The sequence below is a fragment of the Procambarus clarkii genome, chromosome 16 (genome assembly GCF_040958095.1).
Source record: "Procambarus clarkii isolate CNS0578487 chromosome 16, FALCON_Pclarkii_2.0, whole genome shotgun sequence".
In the NCBI taxonomy this organism is placed as follows: Eukaryota; Metazoa; Arthropoda; class Malacostraca; order Decapoda; family Cambaridae; genus Procambarus; species Procambarus clarkii.
Genome location: NC_091165.1, coordinates 26,253,891 through 26,274,392, shown reverse-complemented (window position 1 = coordinate 26,274,392; position 20,502 = coordinate 26,253,891). Strand labels below are relative to the sequence as shown.

Sequence of the window (20,502 nt, the reverse complement as noted above, 5' to 3'; positions counted from 1 at the left end):
ACCCGTCTGCTACGATTCCTGTACACAGGGATGCCTGAAAGATCAGGTGAAGTGGAATGCTGAGCTCAGATGCACATTCTCTCAGAACCCATGGTGAAACGCCATCTGGGCCAGCTGCTTTGTTCTTACCGAGCTCCTTGAGCATTTTTTCCACTTCGTCTCTAGACACCTCTATGTGTTCTATGTTGTTCTCTGGAATTCTTATTGTATCTGGTTCCCTAAAGATTTCATTTTGTACAAACACACTTTGGAACTTTTCGTTTAGTGTTTCACACATTTCCTTTTCATCTTCCGTGAATCTATTTCCCATTTTCAACCTCTGAATATTATCCTTTACCTGCAATTTGTTGTTTATGAATTTATAGAATAGACCTGGTTCTGTTTTACATTTGTCCGCAATCCCTTTTTCAAAATTTCTTTCTGCCTCTCTCCTCACTGCCGTGTAGTTGTTTCTCGCATCTTTGTATCGCTGGTATGTTTGGGGGTTCGGCCTCTTCCTGTATTGATTCCATTTTTGTGTCTTTCGGTCTCTAGCCCTCTCGCAATTTCTATTGAACCAATCCTGTTTCCTAGTTCTGCATCTCTGTTTTGGTATAAATTTTTTTGTGCCTTTATCATATATTTCACAAAACTTGCCATACATCTCATTCACTTCCTTGCCTAGCATCAAGTCTGTCCAATTATACTCACTAAAAAAATTTCTAAGGTCACCATAATGTCCTCTCCTGAAGTCTGGTTTTTCAACTGCTTCAACCTCCTTATTTTCTTCCAGCTTATAACGCATTGCATACTTTATTCCCAAAAAGACATGGTCACTTTTACCCAAGGGAGGAAGGTACTGAATGTCAAATATCTCTTCCTCCTTCCTGGTAAATATCAAATCTAGCATGGAGGGAACGTCCCCTTCCCTCATCCTCGTAGCTTGTTTAACATGTTGATACAAGAATGTTTCCAGGATGAGGTCTACAAATTTACAGGTCCAAAAATCTTCTGTTTTAGCTTCATATGCTTCCCAGTCTATGGATTTCAAGTTGAAGTCACCGACTATCAACAGTCGTGATCTATCGTTATCCGCTCTCGCTATAATCTCTCTCATTATTGTTATAAGACCTTCACGTTTACTATCTAGCTCCTCCTTTGACCATGTGCTGCTTGGCGGTGGACTATATGCATTTATCATCATTAGTTTATCATCCTCATAGCAGATCTCTAGTGCTATTATGTCAACTTCTTGTGGATTGGCAGTCATTATTTCCTTCACCTTTAGGTGTTCTTTTACCAGCACAGCAACGCCACCGCCTTTCCTAATTTTTCTGTCCCGTCTCCAAATTGAGTAGCCCCTTGGGAATATGACCTCATTTAAAATTACATCTTCAAGTTTTGTCTCCGTGAGTGCAACAATGTCTGGTGTCTGCAGCTGTATTACATCACTTAACTCCAGTATCTTCGATCTCACTCCATCTATGTTGGTGTATGCAATCTTCAGGAACTTGTTCCCCCTCTCCTTATTCTTCACTCCCCCTCTCTCTATTGATTTTGTTGGTTTGCCTTTATGTACCACTTTACTGGTTTGCCTACCCCTATCACTTTGTAGAAAAAAGAATTTATTTCTTCTTCATTCCTGCTCTCATTTAAATGTTTTGCCTCGGCGAGGTTCAGTTTCAGCTTCTCTCTATCTTCTTTTGAAAGATCTCGTCTTAACGACCACCCTTTCCCATCCTCATCCCTTTGCAATTTTCTAGCATTCCTTAGTACTTCTTCCATCTGTTTGGCACCGTTTAGGGTGATCCTCAAAGGTCGATCTTTCCCTTTTACGTACCTGCCTATTCTCCTGTAGTCGCACACATTCTCTCTGTTTGTAAGACCTTCCACGAGGCCAACAATTTTATCTACTACTTTAGCTTCTTCTACAGCTCTTTCTGACCTAGATGTTATCGCCTTTTCTTTGCAGCCAAAAATGATCAGGGACTTACTCCGATCAACTGTGTTTTGCACCAACTTCGGGTTAGATGCCAATTCTTTCCTCACTTCTAGCCTAATGTTTGTTTTATCTTGGTTGCTGCAGTGTTTGACTTCCTTTACTGCTTCTTCTATTTTTTCCTTCTCCTTGGCCACTTGTGCATAAGTGAGTTGCATATCTTTCTTGCACTGTTCTATTCCCTGTGTAACTTCCTCCATCTGTGCTGACAAAAGCTGTTTCTCCTGTTGAATTTCCTTGCCTAACCTATTGTAGTCATTTATGTTTAAATTTACTTTAACTTCTTCCAAAGCTATTTTTAAGAGTTTATTTTCTTCTTCCATGGCTTTGCAATTTGTTTCCAATTGATTCTTATCCTTGCGCAAGTCTTTCACTAAACCCTCAAGACATAAAACTTTGCTATTCAAATGGTCATTACTTTCTTTCAATTTACTAATTATTTCTACATGAGAGTTCACTATAGTATCTAAATTTACCAACTTGTTATGTAGACTACTAATATCAATGCTTTCTTCATTGAATCCCTCAAAATCAAGCTCTGTTTTGTTTTTCCCCTTGCCAGTGGCCATCTTGAATGTTCTTCTCTGCACTGTAAACACTAGGGCAACTTTTTCTCATCCGATTTTTCACTTCCCTTAGCACTTTCCTGTTATCTCACCTATTTTTCAAGAGCACTATACCTTTATGTTCTCTGGGACACCACTCACTACCATCAACCTGTACTACAATACTTAGGATTGTTGAAATATGCTGGAGCTCCTCTGCTGCAAGTGTTGACCCTAGGGGTGTCACCTTTTGAATTTTTTCATTGTGTGAACAATTGTGTGAAATTGTGTGAACATTTCGGCTATTTTCCGTGGCTATATTTCTTACTGCGGCTTTAGAAACTATCTACGCTTACTCCACGATGGATAGTGATCATGAACAAGGCCCTTCCAGGAAGAAATTTGCGAAAGAAAGGCTTGAAAAGGGCGGGAATTGGGAGTGTAGCTGGAAGGCATCTGAGCGCTCACTCGCGGCTAACGCGTGGCCCGTCTTCAACTCGTCGGCGGTTGGAGCGTGACCAGGTTTTTATTTTATATGCAAATGTTCCTCTAGAGAATTCTATTGCAAACCCATTGAGACCAAAATGAAAGACCTAGGACGAAAATTGAGGTGACCAGAGTGAAAATAGTGAAAACATTTTATCGCGTTTGCTTGCTCCTGGGTAACTCGTTCGCACTTTCTCTGTTTGCTGCGGGTAATTAGCTGGGCTTTTGGAGTTTATATGCATTTAGTGCTGTAGAGAATTCTATTGCGAACACAATGATACAAAATTTAATCTCATAGGATGAGAATTAAGGTGACAAAGTTGAAGAGAGTATACGCTTTTCAGAATTTACGCGTGCTCCCGTGACACCCTGGGGCCCAAATCGCACAGTTGAGGGGTGGCGCGCGGGGTACGCCAAAGTGTTAAATAACAAATTTAATGTGCCTCCTCTCTCTCTCTCTCTCTTAAATCCTCCATGTCACAGTTGACAGACGTAAACCTAGCATTGAATGTAATGAAACACCAATTTATGAAGAAGCTCCATGTGGATCTCTGAAGCTATCCTCCTGAGATTGTTTCATACTAAAAGGTCACATCAGTCGCAGATACACTCCCCAACCTAACTACCGGACCTCAATTCTTTCATTTATTCCATCTATTCGTTTGCTGTCCAGTCCCAAGAGGCCTATGAAGTTTCACAGCCTACAACCGTATTGCCATGGCGCGACCTCTGCACCTGCTTGATGACCCAGTATTGTTTTTGTGGCTGCCTACGGCGTGCAAAGACTTTTTCCCTCTTACCATTTTATATCTATGCATGTGTGTTGCATCCTGGTACTATGACATCAGGAAATGCAGGAAATCTGTTGTTCAGGGCTTCAACAGAGCCCTGTAGAGCCAAGAGAAAACACGTTGTGATGACTTTTGAAAAAAAAGTTCAACTTATAAAGGAAGTTGAAACTAGAATTCCTAAAAGTGTTGTGTGTACCAAGTACAAAGTTTGTAAAAACTATTCTAAGTGATATATTGAAGGTTAAAGATGGGATTTTTGCAAGTTATGCTAAAAGTGAGAGATGTAACAATGCGTAATAGAAAAATTGTTAGTAATGCACGTATTAAAAGTGTTTATGAGGCTGTGTGGGAATAGTACAGGCAGACACATGGCAAATCAAAGAAGCCAGTGCCAAGATGGCTTATGACCAGGATGGAAAAAGTCAAGCATTTTCACCAAGAAATGAAGCTTCATGACAACTGTCTATACAGTGATAGGTGGCTAAGGGACTTTAAGGTTCGTCATGGTATTAGGCGTGTGAAATTGTGAGGTGAAAAGCAATCTGCTGATGCAAAAGGTGCAGAGAATATGTATCAAAATTTGAGGGGATCATGCAGGACGATTCCTTATCTCGCGAGCAAATTTATAAGGCCGACAAAACAAGCTTGTATTGAGGCATGATAGGCGGTTATACATACGCTCATCAGGATGAAAGTGATTGCTCAGCTGGGTTCAAGTCAAATAAAGAATGGTTCTCTCTACTTGTTTGTGCAAATGCAGCTGGTGCACACAAATTAAAATTACTTGTTATAGGCAAAAGTGAAAAACCAAGGGCATTAACCACTGGACTGCACCGGCCAAGAAAACTCGGTTGGTGGGAAACTGCGCGAGCCAAGAAAACACACTTTTAATATTTTGTACCCATTCAAAATGTGCATGCAGTAAGTTGTGTTCAAAAATTAACTCTTGGGACCTCCAGCGAGAGGCAGCCATCTTGGAAAAAATTCCCAAAATGTCCTAGGGCTGTTGACTGGCTCCATTCCCAGTGAGCAACCATGGGTGGCACATGCGCCTCTGGCTCCCAAACACCTGTCCGATGCAGTGTTGAAAGATCGCTCTGTCTGTGAAATTCAGACCTTGTTTGAAGAACATAAAGGTCATGATATTGATGCAGCTAGACACAATAAGGACCTAACAAGGGTCAGACGCTAGTGATACAGCACTAATGAGGACAATACAGCACGCTTATCCAGTAGTAGCTTAGTGTTACCCATGTTCACCCCTGTTATCTCCAATTTTTATAGATGATACATAGATAAATCATTTTCTGGGTTCAGTGATGATGCATCTGATACAAGTAGCATAGATGAACAGTGTTAGCAGCTTCCATGGTGGTGTTTTCCATAGATCTTTTTAAGAATAGCCAAATCTCTTCCAGAATACCGTACAAAGCAATCATTTCAAGACTACCTTACAAATTGATCTTTTCCTATAATCTTTTCAAGACTACCTTACACTTAACAAGCTTGGCTACATACCACCTAGAGGTACTAAAACCAAGGGTGAACGTGAGTGTGTTATTTGCAGGCACACAGAACAAAGAAACAGGAATAAAAAATCTGTACCTGGTGCATCAAGAGCGAAGTCGCTCTGTATACCACGGACTGCTTCGTTGATTATCACTCGCTTCCAAAGTACTGTGTAATACAGTGTGTTACTGTCTAAATAGTGTGCAAAACTGTACATATTGTAATTTTGGTGAGTTTTGAACAAGTAATATTGCTATAATAAACATTTATTGTGGACATACTACTGACTCATGTATTACAGTTCCATGGAACATTATGAACGTTCTACTGTATGCATATTGTGAAGGACACAAATGTGCATCATATAAGATCAAAAGCAAAACTGCATTGGAAATACATAGAACAAATAATTGAAAATATTGTCACGTGAATCTTTCACATGAAAGTTCACCTCTACACCAGCCAAGATGAGTCATCAGTCCTGCCACCTCTCCACCACTCCGTACCCACCCAGGGCCTGGCACGGCCTGGTACGACTCAAGAGGCAAGCTGAGCGCCTCAGCTATCATCTCGTACACAGCCAGTTAGCCGACTTCAACTAGCAGTGGTACAGCTTCAACACAATGGCACTGCCAGTAGCAAACTAGTCATTTGCTACTAGTGCTTACCACCTTGCATTGACACTGGCTGTGAGTCATCACCACCAGACTATATACTGGGCACTGCCTCCCTAGGGAGCCAGTCTCTCTTAGTGCTCTTGGATCACCTTGGTCTCTCTCACCTGTCATCTACTATTAGCCTACGTCGTGTGACTGATGTCGTGGTGGTATTGTGGTTGTCTTCAGCACACCAGTATACTCTTGTATTGTATTAGATTCAAACTTTCATTTACTTATTTTATTTGTTCTATAATAACAGCCAAGTGTTCCCAGGTGACATTTACGTTCATTGATTTTTCAGTAAATTGTTTTAATTATTTTCAGCAAATTGTTTTAATCAATTTTTCTTTTGTTTCTACCTGTGACTTACACACTGCAAGGGCTAAAGCAGCATTTTTTTTTATTTATGTAACCGAGAGTCACCCCATCTGGACTTGGTATTTGTTGCAGTACACAACCCGTTACAATATATTTGTGACAACACGCGGTGCTTGAATGGCCCGCGCAACCGCCACTGGGAGCTTCACGCACGGGCGCACAGCAAACACACCCCCTTCTCCACGTTGCCACAGTCAGTGATTTTTTTTTTTACATGTACGTGTTCAGGGAACGGAATTTATCATTTTACAAAGATCAAATTTTTTTTTATTTTTGGGGCACAGGGAATAATAAATGAAGTGCATCACAGAGGTTAAAAATCCAGCATGAAAAAATCATCAGGACAAATGGGGGGGAATGTGACAAGCTTCCTGTCCTTAATGAGGCCACTAGTGTGTTAGTGCCTCTCGGGTAAATACAGAATATTAATTTTAACATTATATTACTGTATGCCTAAGATAATTTCAATAAACATATGTAAGAAAGATTTAATACTTAGGTGTAGAACAAATGTCTTACCTTTTCATTAGGGGATTGAGAGAGAAACCAGCAGCAGCTCTCATGAGACTCAATGTAAAGTTGTGATCATTCAGGAGAGACACATGGTCTGTGTACACCCAGCGCAGCACTGCCTCCCCAACCTCTTCATCCAGTGCACTCCAATCTGTAGTTGAAAAAGCCAGCGTTGAATGTAATGAAACCCCATTTTCTGGGCAAGTCCCAGAGGCTCCCCGGAGCTTACCGGGCTATGTATGTATTAGATTGTGGCAGCAAGTCAATTCGATTGGAGTTCTTGCCTACCGGAGACGACGAGCCAGAACCTGGCCCCCTCATAGAGACATGAGGAACAATGGCCTATAAAAAACTCCATGTGGTTGGAAGCATTCTATGCCTGCCATCGATCGGGGAAAGCACCCAGAAAAGTAGGCATCCCAAAACAAACTCCACCTGGTTAAAATTGCTACCGAAAACTGAACCATCAAGTAGAGCTCCCCAATTCGAAAACAATCAAACAAGCATATCATCACAACTGCCGCCATGCCACTGTCTGCGCAGCTCCCCCCTCCCTAGGAGGGGAAAGGGGGAGCCCCAGACTCCCACGCCGACCATCCAACCCCAGTTTAGAGGCTGAATATAAAAAATTACGAATACCGCTGACAGGAGGGAGGAAGGAAGGGTTGGCTACAACTGCTGCAACCTATGACCCAAAGCGACAAACGCCCGATTAGAGCCAGGAACATTAACAAGGTAACGGGTGGCCAGGACCCTGTTCAACCTCCAAAAATCCCAATAAATTAGGGGCTTTATCTCATCTATGCGTGCCGTATATGTTCTCTGTACTCCCTCTATTTCAGCAATCTCTCCTGCTTTGAAGTGGGAAGTGAGTACTGAGCAGTACTCAAGATGGGACAACACAAGTGATTTGAAGAGTACAACCATTGTGATGGGATCTCTGGACTTGAATGTTCTCGTAATCCATCCTATCATTTTTCTGGCCCTGTGGCCCTCAACCATTCCTTGTATGAGAGTTGTTTATTAATACTTGAAGGGTATGTCCAATTTTGTGTGTGTATTATGCCAGACCGAACAATGTGTCGAGGCTCTGTTTATATATATGAGTATCATGCTGGTCTTATATTTAACTGGGCTTTCACTGTGGCCATTTACACACATTTTGATGTTGGTAGGTTTAGTATAAACTTCCTTGGTGAAGGTGTTGTCTATGGTTCTCACACAGACATCGAGGAAAGGGAGTGTGTACCATTGAAGCCTAGTTCATGGGGTGACACTACCTGCCACCCCTGACAACGTCTACCACTGTCACCACCTGCCACTTCTGAGAACAACTTCCACCACTGACATCACCTGCCTCCCCTGACAACAACTTCCACCACTGACACTAATTTACTCTCCTGACAACTTCCACCACTGACACTACCTGCCTCTCCTGACAACTTCTACCACTGACACCACATGCCTTTCCTGACAACAACTTCCACTACTGACACCACATGTCTTCAGTGACATTCATTCACCACTGACTCCACCTGCCTCCCATGACCCTAAACCCCAACAACTAACACCACTTGCCCCTTACACCAACCATCATCAATGACACCACCTGTCTCCCCTGACACCAACCCTTATCAATGACACCACCTGCCTCCCCTGACACCATTTTGTCATCCTTCAACCATTTCTCCCTGTACACAATGGGTATGTAAAATAAAACACTGTATAACTGTTGGCATTTTGTGAATAATAGTTGATGACAGCCACCTCCTGACGCTCTGGTTGCCTGCATCACTCGTTCCAGGGGGTGTTCTTTATGAGATCTTCATGCAATTTCCTTGCCTTTTCACAAATAATGGCCTCTGAAATGCTATCACCTGCTAACTCCTTGTTGTGTATCCAAATTAATAATAACTGTTTAACATCTTCAAGTGTTTGTGTTCGATGTTTCATGATTATTGTTATGCCTTTTGCCACTTTAGCACGCAATGTCCTTGTTACGACCCTATTGGGTCGCAACTGGGTTCTTTCTCTGATGTTAGTAGAGTTTGGGTATCCGGCCCCAAGCTAGTAGTGGCTTTCAAGAGGTGTGTTCCGTAACGCAAGTAAATAAAAGGGGAAGGGATACAAATTAACTAAACTTAATATATAATTACCATCACCATAAATAAATATATAAATTAGCACACGGGGGGTATAAACACTATTATATACAGAATGGTCTTCCTCTGAAGACGCAGGAATGTTCCACGGTGCTCGAGAGGAGTAGCCCTGGTCCTCTTCTTGTGGCCTCACTTTGAATCCTTCGATTCTCTCGAGTCTACCCAGGCCACAGGCCAGCCAAATCACAGTTTCACTGGGGGCACCGTCGTGGAGGCCTTCAACCACAAATCCAGCCTGTAGCTGGCAGGTTCCAATCAGTTCCACTGGTTAGGCCACTCCACGACCGATACTAGGGTTGCGAGCCCTAGGCAGGAGCCTCGTGTGATTCCACAGATCACTCTCCTCACCACAACACCCCAGTGGCCAGTCTTCTCCACCAGTCAGCCCCGGGTACGACAATTCCTCAACTGCCACGTCACAGGCAGGCTAACACAACAGTGTTCATCCGGGGAAGGGGGTGACTCACGGCTTCAGCAGCAAATGCGTGGAGGTTCTACGGCTGCCTTGGGTAGACTGATCCACCGTCCGATTCAGCAGTCCCAGGTCGACTCTGTAATCAGACACGTCATCAGTACAAGTTACACTCTAGGGCACCTCACTCACAGGCTTAGACACAAACGCCCACCTATCCACTCCATAGATGGCGTTGCTGTCTAAGCGTCACCTCACCAGAGGTCAGCAGCGGCTACGTCACGAGCTGATTAGGACGGGAAACTAGCCCTTGTGGCCAGTATATCTCGTCCGCACTAGATGGTGTCGTCCATTTGGAGGGGGTTTCGGGAGCTGACCCACAGATGGCGTGGTCGTCACTGCTCCGGGCTCGGACGCTGGACTCGGGTCCGTAACAGTCCTTCTTAACACAGCCCGTCCTCCAAAAATGGGGTGGTAAATGTAAGAAGACAAATAAGTGCAATTATGTACTATTCATAGCAGTTAGGAATTGTACTTATTTTCACTTAGTATTAAATCGTACTGTCAGATATATTGTGAATATTTGAGTTTACCTGAAAAACTGAATAGAAAACCACAACCTCACCTAACCGTCTTAGTTTTTGAAGATAATAATTGTATTGCTTCTTAATTACAATTAGTACTTAACCTATAGCTATATTGATATTACAGTTTTATAAAACTAATAAAACAAAACTAAAATATATCAATAAATTGTAAAGTAACTCGGGATATTTTAAAATTTTGTATAAAGTCTATATTGTTTAATTAACCTGAAAAAGAAATTCCTGATATTTAAAACTTGTGTATTGCAAATCGAAATTGAAAACGTCATCCTAAAATTCTGAGTGACTTAACAGAAAACGAGAAGAATTAAAGCGGGGGAGGGAGTTGGGTCAATGTAACAGCCCCATAAGTGCAATTATGCACTGCTTATTACAGTAAGAAAGTGTACTTATTACACTTAGTATTAAATCGTACTGTCAATTCGGAGGATGGGTTGCTTAACAAGTATGGTGGATATCGTTGACAGATTTGTTGTACTGCCTAGCTAGTTCAACAACCCGCACACCATCTTCATGTTTATGAATGATCTCTTGTTTTTGCTCTATGGTCATCCTCGCATGTGTTTTCTTAGGTTGAACCTTACCATTGACTTTCTTGGGACCCATAGTATGATACATTATAATTACTCTTTATGTTACAAAAAACAAAAAATAATGAAATTCTTTACAAGCGCGATCGTCACTAAGTGGGCGGCTCTGGCAAACTGAGGCCGGGTCGTCCATGCGACCAGGAACCACATGATCAGTCGACCCATTCGCGTATCAACAAAGTCGTTAGTCGAGGGGAAAGGTCTTAAGTCGGGTCGCATTTTCCGACGAAATTTACATCGTAACTCAAAAAGTTCGTAAGTAGGGACAGTCGTAAGTCGAGGTGCCACTGTACAAGATCTAAGGATCAGAATTAAAGACAATTTTAAAAAGTAAGTTAATCATTTATATATTTACTATTATGGGTATTATAATTCAAACATTTCACTTGATGTTCAAGGCCACATCTTCTTGTCAACATTGATTCAGAATTAGTCACCACACAAGAAATTGAGAGCAACTATGGCTGACTGCCCCTGAAAATCACACAACAAATCAATTGGAAAACACAATATGTCAACCTTACAGTTCACTCACCAAAGTCTCTGAGACTGAGTTTTGTAGAGAGGAGGGAGGTGGTATGGCTGACAGAGAAACCTGTCCTCTTACAAATTACATCTGAATTTAGCCGTGTGCACGTATGGCCGAAAATTGACGTAATTTGAAAATTAAAATTTGTTAAAAATAAATTTGGGATTCTTTTCTTTCCAAAACACTAAGTTAAAATTAGGGCTCCTCTGGTAGGTTAGGAGGGCAGGAAATTCTCCTAAAGTTTCAAAATGTCATGAAAAGCATTAATTAAAAGTGTCCTCTCCTAACCTAACAGACTAAGCTGTTGGACCCAAATAGAAAACGGGACCGTACATCCCTTTCGTGAGCCAATTCATTTCAAATTACGTCAGTTTTCGACCATAGCGCGCATACGAGCGAAAAGCAACATTATTTTGAGAGGACAGGTGGGACAGAGTCCTCACTCAGCCTGGGATGGCCAGTCTGGGCTGCTGGTACTCTTCTCTGCAGTAGCGATCTAGCTATCGCTCTTCTCCTAGTGTACAGTTCCGTGGGGAGTTAAGGGGAAACCAGGAACTAGACTCCATCTACAGGAGATGGCCTCTGGCTATCTTCCTACCATACCTAGACAGCAGCTTGTTTGATGGAAACAACCCAGCCACCCGTCTGCAATTATCAGCTTAGCAGAAAGCGAGGTCACATGATGTGATCTGACACAAAGGCAACCTGTTACAATTAACACCTGAAAGGCATGACTTTAGAATGCTTAGGGCCGACAACCTGGTACCACCGATATCCTGTGTGACTGACTCTTGTGAAATATTAATTAAATAAAACCATTTATGGTGTTACATCTTCATGCACAAATTCTTGATGAAAATTCAATGTAATGAAGTACTTACCAAGTGAATCAACATCAGCAAGGGATGGAATACCCCAGCTGTTGCTACGAGCAGCAAGTACAAAACGGTGAGCTCGGACATCTCTACTGCCAAGGTGCACAGACATATCACTGTATTTTTCCTGGTAGCCAAAATAAAAAAATCTACAGAATAATTAAACAAAAATTATATACATTTATTGACATTGTTTATATTTCTCTCATACCACAACAATGAGATTATTGATACTGTTACACCTCAAGAAAATTATCAACATTAGCATCCATATGAAGCACAGTACTGAACATACCTCATCATATAAGTCAGCTACAAATCGTAGAAGCCTAGTGACAAATGAATCTTCTCCCTCTGTGATTTGAGAGCCGGCAGTGGCAATAGCATGTTGCTGCTCAAGGGCTGTGTGACGTTCCTGCAGCCGTACATACTGTTCACGCAATAGTGATAAGTGCTGCTGAAGCTTCACCACTTCTGCAGTTAATGCACAAGGGAGTCATCAAAATTCAAAAGTTGTAATAATATTATAGTACACAAATCTATCCATAGCTTTGTTTTATTGAAAACTGATGACTTCATCCCTAACCCTTCAAATGGATGAGTTAATCAGGGATCATGCCATTTCTGATCTCACAGTGCAAGTCAATGATGACGATTTAAAGCACCTTGTAAGATTTAAAAGTTCCGTACATACGCGAGGCATGCATTTGCTCAAGTATACATACATTTGCTTTAAGTAAACAGACTCCATCTTGGAAAAAATCTTGGGAACCCCTCCTGGGTGAGGGCCTCAATATTGAGTGCGACCACGGGAAGTGTTGTGACCTAAATATTGTGTATTAAGCTAGAGAATTTCTTAAGTTCTTCCAGCGCATAAGTAAGCGTAAATGACTTGTAATGTATGTTTACGTTACAGGTTTGGGTTGAAGAGCTCGAATATGGGATGAGAGCATGGAAGCTCGATGCAGCCGGAATCTGGCTGTCTGCTCTGTAGCAGTCCAATCCAGCAAAAATCTGCTATCAGAACTATAACAAACTGTCTTCAGACAACACACAGCCCCTATGTTTAAATCTCTAAATGTGCTAAACATACACTCACTCCACACATTCTCTTGTGCTATTTACATGTACAAAACCTTGTTCGTAAATGGTAATTTATTCGCCAAAGCTGTAAATGTTAAACAGGGCTGAATTTTACAATCAAGTTTAAAAAAATAATCAGGACAAATGTGGGGACATTTGACAAGCCACCAGCTTCATGTCCTCATCGAAGCCACTAGAGACAGTAGCCCTCAGGAAAATTCAGGTAAATATATCGTTTAGCTTTGTTAGCTTGAGGTATGCAAGGCTTAAAATCCACTGGCCAACCATCATTGGTACACGATAGATACCATTCACAAAATGGTTTGCTAACAGTTTTATAATCTATCCAACTTAACCTGACCAAACCAAGCCTAACCTAAGCTAATACTGCCTAACCTAATCTTGGAAGGTCACGGTAGTACAGTCGGGCTCGTTCTCAACTCGTAAGAATTCCGGGTTTGAATCAAAGGTGGCACAGAAATGATTGGGAGCGTTTCCTTACATCTCATGCCTCTGTCCACTTATCAGTAAATAGGTACCCAGGAGTTAGTCAGTTTGTTGTAGGGTTGCATCCTGGGAGGAGTCGGTAATTCAACCCTGGGGGACTCGGTATAAGCCTAACATATACTGTATGTATAACCTTGCTTCCTGACCCTTGACACAATGAATTATTATTAATTATAACCTAACGATATGTATGATTTCGACAATCGGAAAAATGAGGGTTTTGTCGAACCACTTTCTGTACGATTTTACCATACACAAGTGACATTCATTTACAGCACAGAATTTGCCAAACCTGTATTTTTTAGCATGCTAGGATAACATTATACCACAAGCAGTTTAAAATTATATAATTTTCAACTGTGTAGACGCATTACCGAGTTAACTTATTACCGTTGACTGCAGCCATGGAATTGGAGCAGGTGTTGTTGTTTGGTTCAATTAAAGGGGAGAGACAGTGCAAAGCCGTATATGCCCAGATAACGCAGCTCAGAGTAACTGTTTCAGTAGTTGTAGTTGAGTGAGGGTCGAGGGTGCAGGAGGTGGTCACGGGACGCCCATCACTGTTATGATCATGGACGGACTCACTGTTGCCACATCTCAATTGCTGAAATTCACGAACACATGATATAAATAATCATGTACAAGTTCATGTATTCAAATTCAAAAAAATTCAGATTCAAATGTTTATTCAGGTAAAATACAAACAAGGGGTGATAGATATATTGATGAATTTATAGATAGAGCTAGTACATACAATGCCTAAAGCCACTATTACGCAAAGCGTTTCGGGCAGGAAAAACACTAAAGACTAAAACTTAATACTAATTGAGATTAAAGTATAAAATGTGTTGAGAAAATATAAAAATAAAAAAGGGGCGAACATGGCAGAAAAATAGGAAAAATACAATTTGGTTATGTATATATGTATACGTATATATATATATATATATATATATATATATATATATATATATATATATATATATATATATATATATATATATATTCTATATATATATATATATATATATATATATATATATATATATATATCCAGTGGTTTGTTTTGATTCACCATTTATATATATATATATATATATATATATATATATATATATATATATATATATATATATATATATATATATATATATATATATATATATAATATATATATATATATATATATATTATAATGCCAATCCTGACCTCAAAAGCTTCATTGAAGGTTGTAACAGAACCCATGAGCACCACACCAGGAATAAATACAGTTTTGATATTCCTAGAGTACGTCTTAATCAAACTAGAAATGCTCTACAAATCAAGGGACCCAGAATGTGGAATGACCTTCCCAACCATGTTAAAGACTGTACCTCTCTCAACCAGTTTAAGATAAAAACTAAACACTACCTAATAAATTCCCTGTAACCCACCTCACTCCTTTATTGTCAACCCATGTCTGTTATTTTATTTTATTATTATTATTTTTTTTTAATCAACACTGTTTGTCAACCTATTGTATTTGTGCTGCTTTTTCAGTCATGTTCCCCCTTTTTTTATCTTTATTTGTATTTGTTTTCAACACCTCTTATTCTTTATGCTCAATTAGTATTAAGTTCTAGATATTAATGTTTTTCTTGCCCGAAACGCATTGCGTAATAGTGGCTTTAGGCATTGTATGTACTAGCTCTATCTATATATCAATCCATTAATGTAACATCACTTGTATGTATGTACCTTACCTGAATAAACATATTTATTTATTTATATTTATTTATATATATATATATATATATATATATATATATATATATTATATATATATATATATATATATATATATATTCATATATATATATGTATATATATATATATGTATATATGTATATATATATATACATATATACATATATATATATATATATATATATATATATATATATATATACATATATATATATATATGTATATATATATATATATATATATATATATATATATATATATATATATACATATATATATATATTCACAAATATTTCCAACACAGAAATCATCGATAGATACAGCGATAGCAGGCGGCTTGACGTTTGCGAGGCACTACACATCAAGAAGTCAACACCAGCAATCAACAGCCAATTATTGCACAACTATATTCTACCCACCTCAAGACTCCGCTCCAATATAGAAGCATCAAGAAATATGGAACAATAGGCTTTCTACAAACACTTCTATTCAATACCCATTGTTTGTGTTCTGTCTTGTGTTGATACTTTTAATACCCTATTAATATCCCCTCTTGTTCTGTCTTGTGTTAATGCCACATCACCCCTCCCACCTCACTCAAATGTAGATATAAAATCGGAGATAGGTAAGTTCTATTCAGTTGTGTATTTGTGAACTAAAGTCTTTGAAAATGTAATAAGTTTTACGAAACGCGCCCGTGTCGCGTCAGACTAGAAATAAAAATGAATTTTGGAGAATTGATTTTTGATTTACCTCCAACAGTGAAGCGTAATGTACGAAAGATTGAGAAAATTCGTGTTAGAATTATTAATCTTACTTTTTCGGTCATATTTAATAATATATATATATATATATATATATATATATATATATATATATATATATATATATATATATATATATATATATATATATATATATATATATATATATATATATATATATATATATATATATATATATATATATATATATATATATATATATATATATATATATATATATATATATATATATATATATATATATATATATATATATATATATATATATATATATATATATATATATGTATGTACATGTATGTATGGGAATGTGTACATGTATATATAACATTAATAATTTTGTAACTAGCGTCAAAAAATTTTATTTGCTTAGCTAAACGAACTAGAGGGTTCAGTTCCTGAACCGATTATGTGCCTCTGTAATCCTTTACACCACCGCCCACGGGATGGGTATGGGGTGCATAATAAAGAAAGAAATTGAATTGTTCGACAAATAAATAAATAAATAATAATCCTTAGGTAATTACAACCTAGCACACGGCAAAACAGAAAACCTGCGATATAGGGTGACAGCTGCCTGATATCTCTGGGCTTCTGCAGAGGAATGAGGGAGCTGAAGCACAAGGCGGGAGGGGAAAGAACAAGTCCCATATGACTCGGGGTCGAAGGTGTCTCCGACCCAACAGGCAGAATGGCGGAGCCAGAATGTATGAACAGCGCCAGGTGGCACATACTATGAACAACCCTCAAATTTGCTCAAAGCAAAAGTGAACTTAGGAGTGGTATCTATAGTACAACTGAGCCTGCAGGGGTTTTCCCAGGGCCTGCAGAGTGAGTTAGTCCTGCAGGAAGTCTAGGTACTGGGGTCCGCTATGCCAGTAAACCCTGTCAATGCAAGTAATCACACCGCCTGAAGCCAAAGAACAAACCAAGGGGACAGCAAGGCAGTTCCACCCTGCACACCCAAGGCTAGCCTAATACACACCCAAGGCTAGCCTAATACACACCCAAGGCTAGCCACCCTGCACACCCAAGGCTAGCCTAATACACATGTAACGGTTCTATTGTTACGTAAAGTATGGTGACAAATAAACACAGACACTAAGATACCAAGGCTAGCCACCCTGCACACCCAAGGCTAGCCTAATAAGCTGCAAGGCATGAACCCTCAAGTCAAAGAGGCAAGTAAAACAGAATCCAAATGATAAATTCTTCAAGAAACCCCAGAGACCATGACCAGACTGCAGCAAACTAGTAGCCAGAGAAAAACTTTGGCATGCCGTGTATTAACTTAATAGCAGGCCATGCAGACCACAGTGCACCCTACCAGTCCCAAACGCTCCCAAACCAAAGGAAAGACAGAAGTCACAGACCATCGGCGTACTCACACCAAAGACCACCTGAAGCAAGGAAGGCCCCTAAAAGGAGTGTATCCCGAACTCCCCAGGAAAAAGTAGTGCAGTACTTGCAGAGCACACAGGGGAAGAAAACTCTGAGCATGTGCAGCCCCAGGCACTAAATGCCTGGCTCACACATACTTCCATGTAAGAACTCGGCCCAAAGGCAAAAAACACCACTCATAAAAGGAAAACCAGAGTCAGATCGACGACGGCCATCAGGCACAGACATCAGTCTAGAATTGGCCGGTGTGGGGCCTGGCTGATCCGGGCTGGCTCCCTCTGCCCCACAGCAAGGAGGAGGATGGTGGAGCAAACTAGCTGGGGGGAGGGAGGCTAATTTCACAAAAGTTTGGTTGTTTGTTTTCATTGTTGGAGAGTTCTTTTGACAATTTTGGGGTTGCAGTCTTGTGTTTAACCATCCAGTGGTTTGTTTTGATTCGCCAAACTTTCTGGGTGCCTTACCTAGGTGATGGCAAAGATGATGACCTTTAAATGTAAAGTGATCATAGGCCATTGTTTCCTGCATCTCTGTGAGGGGGACCAAGTTCTGGCTCGTGGTCCCTAGGCAGATATAACTCCACAACTGATAGAACTGATCAGTGTATGACAGCTTCAGGGAGCCAACAGGGCTCCCACAGAAAGTAAAGTTGCTTGGGAATAATAGCCATTTTCTATACATTGGAGGCATAATAATCAATTTGGAAATAACATTTGCTATCCAAGAAAAACGTTAAACAGTGTAATTGGCAAGTGTGTGAAAATCTCATGGGAGATATTTGAAATTTTGTTCATTCCTTGGGGTATGGAGTGACTAGGGGGCTATACAGAAAGTGCTATTTTAAATCAAATTTACTTTTATACTTATTTGGATCTAAGAGCCATTGAATAGCATGTCTTTAAACTAGCAGTTTTCATCTATACTCTGTTAAACTAATTAGTAACTAATTGTTTATTCATTACAGTGTCAGAAGTGCTACAGTATCCAGATCATACATGTGTTGTCCTCTACCGTAGCTAGTGGTGGGATTTGGAGTGCTCGTTCCTGACACAGGCTTCAACATAGCATATCTGTCATTCCTGCTAGTGCACCCAGAATGGCGACATGCTGGTATTGCTACATTTGTTCTCTATCACTTGATTCAAGTAAGTTAATCAGTATACATCTTATTAATTAGTCAGTTTTAATTAAATATAAACCAAATTGGCAGTTTGCATGGGATGTGATGGCCCCATTGCTTACCACAGTGGTACAAACAACCTTGTATCACATGATAAATGGTTGGGAAGACTGGGCCTGAGATCCATCATCATCCACCCCACGAAGACCAGCTGGCTTTTACTGCTGTGTGAAATGTAAGGGAAGGGGGGGATGGGATAAATTAAAATATAAGAGGTTGGAAGGGTTGAAAGAGTTTGAGGGAAGATTTAATGTGCTAGATTTATATAGAGTAAGAATTTTGATGTTAGTATACTTGGGCAACGGGTGTTCCTTTAAGCATATTTGTTTAAATGTGACCACATTGCTGGCATTGTTAATTTTATAGTGTAAGCTTTCTATGCTGCTAATGTCTTAGTGTCAGTATTGAGAAGAACAATCGAATTACCAAAATTCACAGTAAAGACAATCTAGTAATTAATAAAGGATATATTTTTTACAATGTTTCATTCCATCCTGGAACATCTTTTGGTAAAGTTTTAGTTAGTTTAGTTCATTTATTATGCACCCCATACCCATCTTGTGGGCAGTAGTGGAAAGGGTTACAGAGGCACATAATGGGCTCAGGGACTGAACCCCACAATTCATTTAGCTAAGCAAGTTACAATCTTGATGAGCTAGTTACAAAATTCAATATAAGTCGTCACATCAACAATGGGTTCGAGATCGACCTCAAGTACAGGTTCTAAATTAAGCAACTGACATATGTGGAGAGCTAGTGTCACAATTGATATGTTTGTCCTGCACACCGCCCCCCATCCAGTGGGCAGCGGTGGATAGGTTACAATCACTCAGTTACTACCTACAGTTAGCAAACTGGGGATATTTGGCTAAAATTTCTGGTAGCAGATCATTTTGAATGAAATAATTACACATCGCTGGAACATTGGTTATAGAATTGTCTCTAAATTCACGTATCTTTTCGCACTCCATCACATAGTGACGGAGGGTGTGCAAAGAAAGAAAGAAATAGTCACTGATTTCCCAAAGCGGTGAAGTTCTGTGGGGAAGAAAATGTATTACCATGATTTGTGTCTAACCGATTAAGTAGCGCGCGCGCGCATCTAGCGGGGTACTTAAAAGCCCGCCTGCGGACTCTGCGACCTCTTGCTCGCCTCCTCCTCGCCAGATATATTACAAAACGAATTCCATAACGACACCTCGTTTGGTCAGTGGTGGATTCCAGGATTTTTGTATTATCTACTATCATGTTTCTAGTGAGTGTTATGTGCACTTTGCATATGGTTTCTAGAGGCACCAGCTTGTAGATGGCAGGCAGTCTTCTCGAAAGCTTTGTGGTGGTCATACCAATATAATTAAATCGAAGGTATTATATATTCTTTCTTTACCTGAAGATGTTCCAGAATGGGACAAAACATTGTAGAAAATAATTCCTTCAATAATTACTAAGAGTTTCTTTACCGTGAATTTTGTTAACTTGATTGCTAATTTGCTTGGGTGCAAATCATAGACCAAAATCGTGTGTGCGTGTGTGTGCTTACTTTCTACAGTATTTTCAAAGTTAAACATAATAAACACCACCTTTAACACACTAATGCAACCTGTTAACACGAAAAAACTAAATAAAGTGTGAAATAAATAAATCAACAGTTATTCCAAGCGGCATCTTGCCTCATTTCTGCCCAAACAAAAATGCAACTTCTCCAGACCACTTGAGCTGAAACACAAGAAATAGAGACTTTTTACTTGGGGTTTTGTGCTTCCTGAAGGTT

General features: G+C 39.8%; 1 protein-coding gene across 1 annotated transcript in view; it reads right to left on the bottom strand.

Moving 5' to 3' along the window:
• The window catches only part of LOC123759892 (rabankyrin-5), a 147,005-nt gene extending 132,783 nt beyond the window's left edge, over positions 1-14,222 (bottom strand). Inside the window, exons 1-4 of the mRNA XM_069325353.1 lie at positions 14,013-14,222; positions 12,328-12,506; positions 12,039-12,159; positions 6,866-7,010 (exon numbers count right to left, since the gene is read on the bottom strand). Coding sequence (XP_069181454.1) covers positions 6,866-7,010; positions 12,039-12,159; positions 12,328-12,506; positions 14,013-14,028 — 461 coding nt within the window. The 5' untranslated portion in view covers positions 14,029-14,222. The remainder of the gene's footprint in view (positions 1-6,865; positions 7,011-12,038; positions 12,160-12,327; positions 12,507-14,012) is intronic.
• Between the last annotated feature and the right edge of the window lie 6,280 nt (positions 14,223-20,502).